The following is a 14,475-nucleotide window of genomic DNA, read 5'->3' on the forward strand; positions in this document are numbered from 1 at the left end:
GTCGGAACCGAGACTCACGGAGGCTGCGTCCTGCTGCTACATCATCTTAAATTGGTCACGTGACGCACTGGCACGTCCGTCGACTCAGGAGGTGGTGGTGGTGGTGGGGGTGGGCTAGCAGCTAGCTGCACACGAACATCCTCAGTTTGTTGTCCTTGCACGTCCGGATCTCCTCAGACCTGAACAGACTCGGCCCGGACTCGTTCAGTCTCATGAATCCACAACAGTCAGTTTAGATGCACAGAACAGGACCAAACCGCTGGCAAAATCCCGATCTAGCTTGCGCCACTGCAGCTATAAATCTGCTTGTTTCTTAAGGTGGGGGGTGGAGTTGGGCTCTCCTCATTGTTTTGACTCATTAAACAAAAAACCGACTCCACTACACACTAAACACACTACACCAAACACTACATAACACACTAACTATACACTCCAAATACGCTAAATGTCACAAATCTCTCAACTTTCAATATCGCTGTCTCTACACCGACCGTTGTTGCCTGTCATTCATCCGCCTCCGTCCCTCCCACAACTTCCCGTTCCTCAACAACCAAACTTGATGCTTGGACACTTTCGTGACAAAAGCCCGTTTTTACCGTTTCTTCCTGCACCAGACACAAAGCAAACGTGACGGTAATGTTCGCGAAAAAGCGTGGTGGACATTATTTACCATAAGTCCGGTTTTGGACGTGCCGGTGCGTCCGGTCTGTCGACTCGGGAGGTGGGCTGTGTGGGTGGGCTAGCGGCTAGCAGCTAGCTACACACGAACATCCACAGATCACTGCATGAAAAGTGGGATTTTCGTCAGTATGCGGCACTGTAGACTGACGTGGAATTTCAGGTTTGCGACTGCATACGGCAATTTGCAGGCAACACCGAAAACTGCCGTGAATTGTCGGAAATTGACGTGGGCCTTGCTTGGCAGTTGTCCCCCCATGACCCCCCTCCCCCTGATTCTAGGGGAGGCTTTAACATGTAAATGAAAATGCTGTGCGCTATACAAATGCAAATCAGGTTAGCAGGGGGAGTTCTACCCCAGGTGACCTTTTTCTAAAAGGTGTTAACTTCATTTAAAAAAAATCTCTGGTATAAATAGATGAGGCTTAGTATAGCCTAATTATGGACCCTTATATTTTAGCTTGAATTGATTTATTTAATGAAAGTATGCTAGATTAAGTAATTACGTTGTATGTCATTAGCAATGGCCAATGTTATGTAAAAAGATACTTTACACTGTGTTTTAAGCGTCTTAACATGCTCCACATCTCACACCAAAAGTTATGAAACATCAGCAGACACCTTAGCACACAGCACTGTAGCGTATATGACTCACAATTAATAAAAAAGTAGTTAAAACAGTGTGTTTGTGCAAGGAGCTACTTACCTGTTTGTTGACATCTGTGTGCTCGGGTAGCTAGACCAAACTAGCATATCCATCGAGTGTGCACTTAATAGGCTTAACAGGCTATTGTAAGGCTCATGGCTCATGACAGGCTGTAACATGGACATGTACATTATGAACATAAACACGAAAATGCTGGATTACGTTTCCGTCTCCGCCAGTGAGGGAGTAAGTGCACGCTCGACGGATTGACTAGTTTAGTCTAGCTACCGGAACACACGGATGTCAACAAACAGGTAAGTAGCTCCTTGCACAAACACACTGTTTGATGTCTCGTTCTGCTGTCGTCCCTCAGTCAGGTCGGCCCGAGAATAACACCCTCGTAACTTTGGTTCCTACCAAACATTCGTTCAGAGATGGCGCTGGAAACCTTAATTACGGTCATTACTCGTCACCTCTCCGCTGTGTCTTCAGCTGAGCATTGTGATGCATGTCTCTCTCCCCGGCCGGGAGAGTTATCATACCGTAAATCACCAAATAATAGCAGGGGCGTTTATTTGGGGCAAAAATCTGGGATGAAAATGTCACAAACTTCTCCAGCTTCTCGGCAAATTCTCTGGCATCTTTCTGCAAGTGAAGTTGTTGCGGCGGAGGAAACGATTCAGCCAACCAGCACTCGCTGCAAACTCCTCATCTCTGCTGTCACTCACGGTGGTGTACATTTGTTCCGCCATCACCCTGATCATTTTGCGGGACACTCTCTCGTGGTGTGCCCGTTTGCTGATAACTAATTCCCGCATGTTTATCTGAGGCTCCTCGCTACACTTTTTCCTCCCTCCAGCAGGCAGCCTGGCCCTGCTGCTGTCCTCCTCGGACAGACGCTTAAGGTCAGTTAGATTTTTTTTCGCCAATCTCTCACTCTCTTGGGGTCGACAGAGAAACGACAGGCGCAGCAGAAATAAATAAATCAATGAATAAAAATAAAATAAAAAACGGCCGTCCATCGGCCCACCGGGAAAAATCCCGGTACTCCCGATGGCCAGTCCACCCCTACATAGCAGTTTCTCCAGTGGCTGTGCGTGTGTCCGTGCGCGCGCGCGCGTAGTGCGTTATCAAGTTACTGTTCAACGAGTAACTTTCCGTGATCAACGATGTCAGTAAATGGATGGGCTGTGCTACCGCAGTAGTTGGTGGTGGTGTTTAACGAGAGTGGCGTGCGGGCCATTTAAATTTAGAAACAAGACCGAACAGGGTGACTGAGCGACTTAGGTGGAGTGGACAAGGCGGATTTTCCTCTTTGTGCGCTTTTGGTCTGAACGCACAGTAACAGACTGTGAACTGTTGTCGGACGACGTGCTGTGAGTGTGTGAGTTGGACTCTCCTGTCGCAGTCGGAGTGTTTGTGTTTTATTGGACACGAAGCAAGTTCGGCTAAGCTAGCTAGCAGGAGCTAAGCTAGCTAGCAGTGCTAGGCTAGCGGCCCGGCCATTGTCGAGAGGAGGCCTGCGCGGACGGGAGGAGCTTTGCCGGGTCGCCACGAAGAATGTTGCCGACGGACGGAGCTTCGCTGCCGCAGAGGGACACGGAGGTTTATCGCTGTGAGCATTGTTTTGACAGACTAACCTCGCCTCATAATAAGGCCGCGACTTCCTATTAGCTCGGAGCCACGTCTGCAAGTCCAGATTTACACGATGCCGATAATGACGCCATTGTGTGTAAGTAACTGTTACTGTTTTGTAGTGATGTGTCGGTCGCGAACGAAACGGCTCTTTGAAGTGAATGATCGGAGCCGGCTCCTGTCTGGGAGCCGGAGCCGCTTTGTTTTTTTTTCTTTTCCTCTTTTTTTTCTGTTCAAGACGCACGTGATTGGTCAACTACACGATTTTTTATTTTTTTTTTCAAAATTTTATTAGCATGTTGATGACATGACCTACATGACGAACAACAAATGTACAGGGAGTATTAATACACAAAAAACAAACAAAAAACAACAGAAAAAACAAAAACAAACAAGCACCAGTAATATAAAGATTAGATAATTAGATAACCAGTAATATAAAGATTAGATAACTAAATTAATTAATTACTTCATCAAATAAAATAACAGCAGCACCATTTCATCTGGCAGTACAGTCCACAATTTTTTTCATAAAAAATCATAAATAAAATATTGAGCTCTACCTTGAACAAAGTTTCATTTGGAATACATTGAAGAAATTTGGCTTTATGAATATGAAATTTACCAAGCAGACACAGCAATTTTATCACATCATTAATTTCCTTATTGTTAGATTCAACACTCAAAAATAAGACCATATCTTCTGTAATTGTGTCCAGGATCTTATAAGACTCCCAAATTAATAAAGACATTTGATTCCAAAAGTTAGTAGAATGGAGGCATCCATAAAATTAATGAGAAAATGACTCAACGTCTTCTTTGCAGAAGGAACATAAAGGGGACACATCGGGTCTAAACTTGTTAATGAATTCATTACAGGGATAGTATCTATGTAAGAGTTTAATATGAACTTCTTTAACTTTACCGGGGATAAGAAATCTGTTAAATTCGGTCCAGACATTCCTGCTGATGTTAGGAAACATCTCTCTCCAACGATGAAAGGAGTTGGGATATTGACTATGAATAGAAGTAAAAACACTCCTTATATGAGCATTATTACAAGAACGTTCCTCAAAAGCCCTTCCACCAAGCCACAGTGTGGGAATCCTTCCTGAGAAAGGTTCATACAGAAATGATGCCTTAATTAGAGATAGTAATTTAGTAGGTATACTTTTAAGTATTCTGGAATGCAAAGAGCGAGAGATATCTAATGCTCTTTGTTGGGTGAATTCTTCATAAGTAGCTAGATCCCCAGTATCATTTAGAAGCTCATAAATAAACACAATACCTTGGTCATACAATTCCTTAAAAAATAGGGTCTTATTTTTGTATACAACATGTTGATTATTCCATAAGACACGTGTGTGGGGAGAAGTTGTTTTTGAAAGCGATTTTCCATGAGTCCAGGGCTGGTTTATGGAAATTGGCACGTTTAACAGGCAATTTACTTGAAATAAAATTACACGAAAGCAAAAACTTTAAACCACCACATTTGGCAAACAAATGATTGGGGATAAAAAACCAGGGGGTATTATTATGTACCAAACAATGTTTTAACCAGTTGATTTTAAATATACTATTAATGGTTTGAAAGTCTAAGACATTAAGACCACCTTCTGAGTATTGTCTGATAAGTGTTTTCCTCTTTACATACTCAGTCCTGTTTCTCCAAACGAATTTAAATAAGAGTGAATCAATAGCTCCACACGTTTTCCGATCAACATATAAAGACAAAGCTGGGTATACTAATCTAGATAAACCTTCTGCCTTAGAAAGTAAAACACGACCCATAATAGTAAGGTCTCTTTGTAACCAACAGTTAAAAATCGATTTAGATTTTTCAATTTTTGGCAAAAAGTTTTGAGAGATCCTTTCATCTGTAGATCTGTTTATTGTAATTCCCAGATATTCTACCACTTTTTTTTTTACCTTTATGCCATCTATTAAAAGAATGTCAGAATCATGTACAGTCATTAGCTCACACTTAGTCTTATTAATCATTAATCAAAAGCTTTGTAAAAGTCCAAAAACAAAATCAGTGACTTTTCATCAAATAAATCTGCGTAATCTAAAATGTCCAAAACGAGCCGAATATTGTTAGAGATGTGCCGACCTTTCATAAAACCTGTTTGCGTAACAGAAATAAATTCCTCTAGGCATAATTTTAATCTATTAGCATACAGTGCAGCAAGAATTTTGTAGTCTGAATTGAGCAAAGTTATAGGTCGCCAGTTATCAAGATAAAGGAGATCTTTACTGGGTTTAGGAATGAGAGATATTAAGCCTTGCTTCATAGAAACAGTTAACTCATTATTTTTGGCACATTCAACAAAAACGTCCAACAACATGTGTTTTAAATCTTCCCAAAATGTCACATAGAATTCATAAGGTAACCCATCTGGACCGGGACTTTTGTTTGATGGCATTTTTGTAATAACAGACTGCAATTCTTCTATAGTAATTGGACCTTCACAAAGCTCACAGTTCTCTCTGGAGATTTTAGGAATAAATGGGGATACTTTGTCAAAAAAGACACGACAAGCCTGAGGGTCAAATGAGGAAGTGTATAACTTCTGATAGAAGTTAGATATAAAAGAAGATATTTCCTTTTCATTTTTAGATAGATTATTGTCAATATATAAAGCAGATGTTTTTTTTGCTTCACCTCGTTTTTTCTCCAAATTAAAAAAGAAAGATGAATTTTTTTCTCCATGTTCCAACCATCTGGCTCGAGATCTTATGAACGCTCCCTTTGCCTTTTGTTTGGAAAAAAAGATCAAATTTTTCCCTTAATGAGTGTAATCTTAGTTTATCTTCATCACTTGGAACAGGAATATTTAATATCTCATTCAGCTCTCTTACATTATCATTATCTCTTGCTTCGATCTCTGGATTGGTGCTTTCCAAATTGTCTTGAGAACTTTTGACATTCAAATTTTAATAACTCCCACTTTAACATAGGAGTAAATCCAGACAGTGATTTGAATTTGTTGATGATTTGCTTAATACCCAACCGTTAATCTGAATGTTGGAGAAAGGAGCATTTAATTTCCAGTATCCAGGTTTGCTGCGACAAAGAGAATTTGAGTTTGAGATAGAGATATCTATTCCAGCGTGGTCAGTTAAGGGAGCAGCAGTTATATTACATGTTCGGACCAAAGAGGCCAAATTGTCAGAAATAAGCACCCAAGTCTAACCGAGATTTTTGGGTGAGATCTGCTTTAAACCAGGTAAAGAGGTTTGTTTCATGTGGGTGTAAAATTCTCAGGGCATCTAATAACGAAAGTTTACTACAGAAATCATATATAATAGGGTTAAAATGATCTTGATTGCCCCTTGCAGGGTATCTGTCTGTACATAAGTTTGGAGCCTCATTAAAGTCACCACCAACGACAACAGATGCTGAAGGAAATTTGTTTCAGTGTGACATTGGAGTTCCTTGTATTAAATCCATAAATATTTACCAAAATAAATGTATTATCCCCAGATTTAATTACTACCAAAATCCATCTACCCAAATCAGAAGCCTCTGTATACAGAATCTCGCCAGTAAATTTAGGATTGAATAAAATTAATACACCTCCTGAAAAATTAGTACCATGAGAAAATATAGCTTTTCCTCCCCATTGGTTGCGCCAGAATGCTTCATCTTTTGAAGAAGAATGAGTCTCCTGTAAAAAATACATATCCTTATTTTGATAACTACAAAATAAAAATAAAGCTTTTCTTTTAGTTAAATCTCGTACTCCCCGTACATTAAGAGAAAAACATGAAAAATTAATAACGAACATACGTATACACGCAAAACACAGTACACTAATGAACAATGTTACTTAAACAGTAGTTTCTACTAAAGGTTGAGAAATGTGCAAAACCGGAATTCACAAACCAAAAACTATCCTCAGAGTGAACAATCTTAGAAACTGACCCATGTAAACGGTATCACCTTCGTGTTATGAACGAATATAGAAGTATAAACCAATAGAAACATTCTTGGACGGAACAAATTATATGCAAAGCATATGAACAAGTAAAGAGAATGAACGCTATCCTTCTTTAACAATTCAAAAAACATCTTCTATATTCAGAAAAGGGGGCAGGAATATCAAGAGAGCGTAAGATTCAGAAAGTATGCAGCTTAGTATATAACCTACATTTTTTCACAATCAAACACCTGCTCATGCAAATACCTCATGTCAAGTCCTCTACAGAGATCCTTTTACCACCAATAATAGCAAAAGGGCCGCTGAAGCCTGCTCTCTTGTTCTGCTTCCTCGCCTCCTCCACCAGCGGCCACAGCTTCACTCTCGCCTCCCTGACTTGCTGAGTTAAGTCCTCCGTTATCTTCACGTTCTTCTGCTTAAGGACCTCAGAATGTTTTGCGTCCGCCCAGACTTGATCTCGGTGAGCTCGGTGCGAAAAGCGAACTATGATGCGGCGCGGCGGATGCTGTTCCTCCCTCCTCCTCCGTGGTCCCAGTCTGTGGGCGATGTCCACCGTCTTCTGAAGAGAGTCGGCGAGACCAGGTGAGACACGGGAGAAGATCTCAATCACCATCATTTTCGTATTCTCGCCCTCAGCCTCAGGAATCCCGGATACCTTCAAGTTCCAGCGCCTGGAGTACGCATCCATGTCATTCACTTTTTCCACCAATTTCTTATTTTCAGCAGACAAAGATTTAATCTGGAGCTCCAGGGGATCCACTCTGGATGCCAGCTCCTCCACCTTCTTCTCCGCAGCTTGCACTGAAGTAAAGAGCATTTGAATACTCTTCAAATTGTTCTCTATGGACCTCTCTATGAATTCCAGCTTCTCCCTGAAGCCATGCTGCGACTCAGTGAGCTTGTTAATGGCCGCCAGCAGGACAGCGTTAGAGGGCTCCGACCTCGGCTCACGGCGCGAAGATTTTTTCTGTGGGCTAGTGCTCGGAGAAGTTTCAGCCTCCACAGGTGATTTGGCGCAGGTATGGCACCGTTTAATAAGGGGCTGTCCACATGGGCGAAAACGATCTTTTTTTTCTCCGTCTTCCTCGTCATCGTTTTAAGAATATTTGCGTCCATACGGATCCACTGAAAACGACCGAAAACGCTGTAGTTCATATTCCAGGCCTCTAGGTGGCGCTTGACATTCACCAAAAACGGAGAAGAAGACACGGAGCATGCGCATTAAGCTTGCGCGCTGTAAACAAACAGACAGTAGACGGAGAAACCGGACACAACAAGAAGAAGATGAAAATGGCTAGTGCAAGGAAACCAGAATCTTTTGTGTGGACCGTTATTGAGGTTGAACTGCTGTTGAGACTCACACTCAACTACAAGGAGAGTAAGTTGCAAGAAAGGCTCAATATCTTATATCTAACACGAGCATGTAGGCCGCCATTGTTGTTGTTGTTGTTGTTGTTATGGGACGTCGCGGGGTGGGGCGATGGCGTCATCGTTTTGGAAAGTATGCGGATTCGCCGTCCACATGAAAACGGGAGGGCTGCGTTTTCGGATTTCTCCACCCTGAGACCCGTTATCAAAAAAGTGCGTTTTCATGCGCTGCGTTTTCAGGATCCGTATGGACGGTCGGCCAAAACGATGCAATACGTGTGCGTTTTCGAAAAAAACGTTGTCGTCTGGACGGGGCCTAAGACTCTCCGCTGACTCGTCCATTGCCGTTTCCTCATCCTCCAGAGTAGACAACATGTCTGCAGAACCAGTTATTTAGCGGTTGGAGCCTTTTTAACAGACAATAGTTTGGACACCGAGCTAGCAAGCAAACAAAGTCACGGTTAACAACTGCGTTAGCTCGTTGTGGGCAGAGCCCGACGGAGAAAGTCCACGAAAAAAAAAACACAAGTGGGTCAACGTTTCACTAACAGGCCTCAAAACAATTTTTTACAACGTTAGCAAACTATTTACATGTTTTCTAGTCTTAGGCAGGCGAATTCAAGCCCCGAACGAAAAAAAGCTTCGGCAGCGCATAGAAGAAGCGTCTTACAGTGGCGCCATCTTGGCCCCCTTTCTCTGGTCAACTACACAATGTGTGGTGCCCTCTGTGTGTCCGCACTGGGCAGGAGGGGCGGGGCTTAGGGGGAGGGGGGGAACAGCCACTACAGAGACAACACACTGAAAAGGTGAGAAAATGAGTGACGGCAGGAAACGCAGTAAGTGTGAGTGTGGAGTATTGAAGGTTAAAATCTCCTACGTAGCAGGCTCTACAAATAACCTGCACATGCACATTAGAACTGTACATCCATCAGTGCAGTTGGAAGGAAAAAGACAAACAAATGAACCTGCTGCTAATGAAAGTGTCAGTTTGTCTGCCGCAACTGTTGCTGCTGCTGCTGCCTCTACAGTACACCACCACAACCACCTCCAACTACAACCAGAGCTCTATGACATAGTTTGTGCAAAAGGCTATGTACTTTAAAATGTATTTTTTGTAGCACTCTGTTCCATGTTGAGTATACTATGCCATATAAATAATAAACATTTCATATAATATATGTTTTGTACATTAGTAATTAATTTTACACACCATGTATCATTAGTTTTGGCAATAAATTAATCAAAGCAACAAAAAAAAAAAAAAATTTGAGGAGCCAGTTGGGAGGCGAAAGTGAGCCGAGCCATAAGAACCGGTTCTCGTAAAAGAGCCGGAATTCCCATCACTACTGTTTTCTCCCTCGTTTAATTTGACTGTGAATTACGTTTCTTTATTCATACCACTCTCTTCAATTGTTTTCCAGCTGCCTGTAAGACATTACGAGACAGTACGCAGGACAACAAACAAGCAGATCTTGCATCGCAGGCGGAGGCTGTGAGGAGTTCAGCTCGGAGTCGATCGAAGACAAAGAGGGTAAGATTTATTAGATTAGATCCGTTTTTGTCAATGTGACTATTATTCTATTAAATAATAGATGTGTTGTGTCCATACGCAGTGCATCGCGCAGTACTGATCGTCTTTATTTTTTGTTTTTACAGCTGCTGGAAGCAAGACAGAGTGCTAGCTGAGGATGAGGTGGACTTTTCGAAGTGCGCCGCCATGGACCTGATGTCTGAGGAGGAAGACGGCACAAGATGACGGGGTGTCCGGATGAATTGTGCGACCTCCGTCCTTTCGCACCCGGGAGCTCACCAAGCTCTGTGCCACACTGCAGTCACATGAGAGGCGATTCCGAAGTAGCAGCGCACCACAGACGTCTGCAGGAACAGACACTTCGCGGTGCTGTAGGATTTTGGGCCTCTTGTGATCTTCCCGTTTGTTGTGTGGGCAGATTATGCTTTGTACATGCTGTGTGTTTGTGTTTGTGCTAATAAAACTCTTTCTTTGAATAAACAACACCTTCCTGGCAAATGTTCCCTTCCTCAGTAAATTCATTCATGTCCTTGATGATACCATAAATATAAATGAATGAATAATGAATATAAATATAAATAAATAAAAAAATTGGTGACCAATCACGAGTGATTTTGCTTGTTGATGAGAAGTGGTTTCATCCAATACTGAGTGAGGATATTCAAGCCAGCCCACACATTCTCTGGCCAGGCGTGGTTTCGCTGCTATTCATATGCAAATTGGAGCCGTTTGCACCTCCGGGAGCTCCACTGACGTCATGGTTCGTTTCCGACAATTTTCAGCACGGACAAACGCCACGTTCACAGCCTGTAAATTGTCGTTAACTGCCGAAAATTAGGGAGATTTCCGGGTCCAGACTCGGTCCGGACTTGTTTAGTCTCATTAATCCACAGCAGTCAGTTTAGATGAACAGAACAGAACGGGAGCGAACCGCCGGCAAAATCCCGGTCCAGCTCGCGCCGCTGCAGGTATAAATCTGCTTGTTTCTAAAGGTGGGGGGTGGCGGTGGGCTCTGCAGTGATTGGCTCTGGTGCGCACGTGGCTACGGTATGCAGTGATTGGCTCTGGTGCGCACATGACTGTGGTGGCTACGGTTAGCAATGCTAGCGGAATTCGTAAAGCATTTCTGAAATAACTTATTCACGGTATCATTGCAGTCCAAACAAATGCGACATTGCACACCCTTGAACCACGCAGCAGCCATGTTGAAACTCTCAGGTCAGTCTGATCCTGATCCGCAGAGATATTTGAGGCAAACACACACACACACACACACACACACAGACAGACATTACTTGTTTTGTAGAGAGATGTATGTAAAGCAGACTCATTTTAAATGTTATTTCACATTCATCTGTCCCTGGGTGGGATAGTTTAGTGTTCTTTCCACCCCTGCACACTGCATAATATATAACATGACTACCTCCAGGGCCTGACACGCTTAAAAAAAAAGGAAAAAAAAGAGAGAAGACATGTTGAGCTTTCTTCAACTCTCCCTTTCATGTCCCCACACCTGGCTACAGCTTCTCTTCACCCTGCATCACCACATCAAATAGAGGCTCCCAGGCAAACTCACATCCACTTTATCCCCAAGGGCGGCTGACTCAGCCAAAGTGCACATCTGCCTTGTTGTTTTTACTACGATTCCCATCTATCCCTGCCCCCCTCACTCATCTGTCATCACCTAACAGTCAAGACATGTGAAGTGCCATGACACTAGTTTTTACCGTAAAAGGGTGGAGAGATACTTATTCTCTTCTCCATACCAGAGGGTTGACATATATCGCTAACGGCAGCAGAGGGGTTATTGATGTGCTGACGGGGTCATGACCCAGGAGGTACGGTTGAATCACTTTGAAAAAGTGTCTGCATGTGTGGGCGCTCATAACATCTCAAACCTCTGATCTTTTCCTTTCACAGAGAAGATGAGAAGAAATATTTCTACCTGAACGCCGCTCAGGGTTGCACAAGAAGTCTCCCAATGTTACCAAGTGTTAACTGGACACACTTAAACCAAGCTTGTCTTGACGCTCACAATCATTACTCGATTGACCATTCACCTAGTTGATGTTGGTATCTTTTTTCTAGCTTTTCCAAAACAAATGTATAAATGATACAGTGTGTTTGTCTTCTTTATCATCTGGCTAACTAGCTTATTACCTACAGTAGTAACCATGTTTTAATTCAAAGGCCAAAGAAGAAAAAAAAGCACAATTCTGTTTCTTTATTGCCATGTTTTCTTTGCTTTTGCATGTTGACTTGGCATCCACCTTCAGCCTCAGTATTTGAACATGATATGTATGCAGCCATTAAGTGCATATGTAAACAGTAATTCTGGTATTTTCTTAACCTGGGCTCTATATTTTAATCTATATCTATATATTTATTTAAATGACATATAGTGAGAAAAAGGTCAGGAATTAGTCAAATAACACATTGGACAAGCGGTATGTGTTACCAACACGTCACCATATCAGCAGAATTGCGCTGCCTGCCCTTTATGACGAATGTCGCGGAAACGTTGCAAGAGAAGTGTCAACAGCATTATATTTTGCCACCACAACGGACCTATGGTTGAGTCGCACCGGGAAAGTGTTTATTTTTACACATTATTTAATTCATTTTATTGATATATTTTCTCTTATTTATTTGCATTTTTCTTGTTTTTCAGGTAAAACTAATCGTGTTAAAAGAAATACCAGAGTTCAAAGTTCAATAAGTGCTTGTTCTCAAATCAATGAATAATCGTCTTTAATAATCGTGATTACAATATCAATCAAAATAATCGTGATTATGATTTTTGCCATAATGGAGCAGCCCTAATTGACAGGAGCAGTTGCCCCCAAGGATTGTATTGCAGTCATTGCAGCTTGTTGCGTGGCTGCCAGCTAAAGCTCCTACAGGATCCCTGCAAAATGTTATGTACTTCCTAGTCATTAAGATGCCACAATATGTAAAGAACAAGGCAGAATCAGAATTACACATATTTTAAAATGGTTCAGCTGGAAACATTAAAATGTCACCTGAAGAAAGACTTTTCAAGCAACTCACGGAGCTAACATGAACTTTTTTAGCTAGCCAGCAGCTGACTAAAACGACTGGCAACCCTTCAAATTAAAATGACCACGAAATTTGATGTCAAATCAAGATATCACTGTAAAGTGCACATGTGCAGAGTGAAAGCCGGCAGCTAGTCAACCCACAGTTTTGCTGTGTGGGACTTGTTTCAGTTTTCTTTTTGCTGCTTTGTTTTTGTAATTATTTGCATGTGTGAGAAAGGCATAAATGCTGCTGTGATAAATACGTAGCTCTGTGTGTATGTGTCTGTGTATGTTTATGATAAATCACCTCAGTCTCATTGCAGCAAAACACATCCGATGCTGTGTAGAAGCCTGTATCCAAGTCAGGAATGGCTGGCGCTGGGTTGAATATCGTCTTTACTGCAACAGAACAAACAGGTGGTGAGGTATTTTATTGATTGGTGTCAAATATCATAATCTACAGGTTACTCAGGATAATATGCAATCATTAAGAAGATTTAAAACAATGTATCATTGTTCTCAATAACATACCTGCCTGTTTGTACATAAAAGGACACATTTTTGACAAAAGTGTCCCACTGTGACACATTTAACACTTCTGTGATGTTTCTTTTCCATTTGCTATAAGCTTCACTGCCAAAGTCTGGCATTACCTTAATTAAACTTTCAATGGGAACAAAAGCTAGCGGGCTACCACTGGGGATTGCTCTCGCAGGCAAAGCTCAAGTGGATAAGCTTCTATAAAAAGACACCTTTTAAACGATTAAATTAGCATTCCCCAGGAAGAGAACACTGGAAAGAGCGAAAAAAAAAGAGCTGGTGGAAAATGGCCTTGCATGCAGTAGCTGTTTGTGAAATGCCGTAACCCCTGCCGCTCCAGGATCGTGTGTGTTGAGGAGAATATAACCCCCTATATGTGTGTCAGTGTGTGGGTGTGATGAGTTGTGACCCTTTCTGTGTATGTTGAAGAGCACAAGAGAGGAAGAGAGCGGGAGAGAGCAGGAGTGTTTTTTAGAAGTAATCCTCTGTACATGTTGCACATCACTGTCTTATGCATATTCATGAGAGGAGAGCATTAATGCATCTAATACCATGATTTCTGTGTATGTGTGAGGATAAGCCCAGCTTGACGAAGCGATTAATTCTGATATCTCTGTATACAGAATAAAGCCTCATGCAAGTGTGTGTGCAAGGGGAAATATATGTTCAGCATTGGTGACATCAAAGTCTGTTGCGCAAAAGTGTGTGCCTAGTTGCTCTGTGTGTTTGTGTGCACGCGTGTTTGCGTGGGCACATAAGAGAGCAGCTGCGTGGGTTTGTGCAGGGCTTTGGCCACCTGGCGCTTTGAGGTGGATGCTGGGCTGCTCGCGAGTAAAAGTGGAAATAATGTCTCTCTCCCTCTTTCAACACACACTCATACTGTACTGTATGTATACCATGTTATAAAAAAAGGGACACTGGGCTCTGTCTGACTCTTGTTCTCTTCCTGTCTGTCAACTAAAATGCACTTCAGCTGCTATTCCTTAGATATCCGAAATCTCCAATGCCTCAGTTTTGCATGAAAGGAAGGACCACTGTTTTCGATATCGATATCTCTTCCTCATTTCCTCTTCCATTAAAAATGCAGTTTAA

The 14,475-nt window shown here is 42.1% G+C and overlaps 1 protein-coding gene across 3 annotated transcripts in view; it reads right to left on the reverse strand.

Annotated features, from left to right (window-relative positions):
- The window catches only part of rbks (ribokinase), a 72,523-nt gene that overhangs the window by 19,109 nt on the left and 38,939 nt on the right, over positions 1-14,475 (reverse strand). For all 3 annotated transcript variants that reach the window (XM_030443416.1, XM_030443415.1, XM_030443413.1), the window contains exon 7: positions 13,151-13,242. In XM_030443416.1, coding sequence (XP_030299276.1) covers positions 13,151-13,242 — 92 coding nt within the window. The remainder of the gene's footprint in view (positions 1-13,150; positions 13,243-14,475) is intronic.

The sequence above is a fragment of the Sparus aurata genome, chromosome 16, assembly GCF_900880675.1.
Source record: "Sparus aurata chromosome 16, fSpaAur1.1, whole genome shotgun sequence".
Taxonomy (NCBI): Eukaryota; Metazoa; Chordata; class Actinopteri; order Spariformes; family Sparidae; genus Sparus; species Sparus aurata.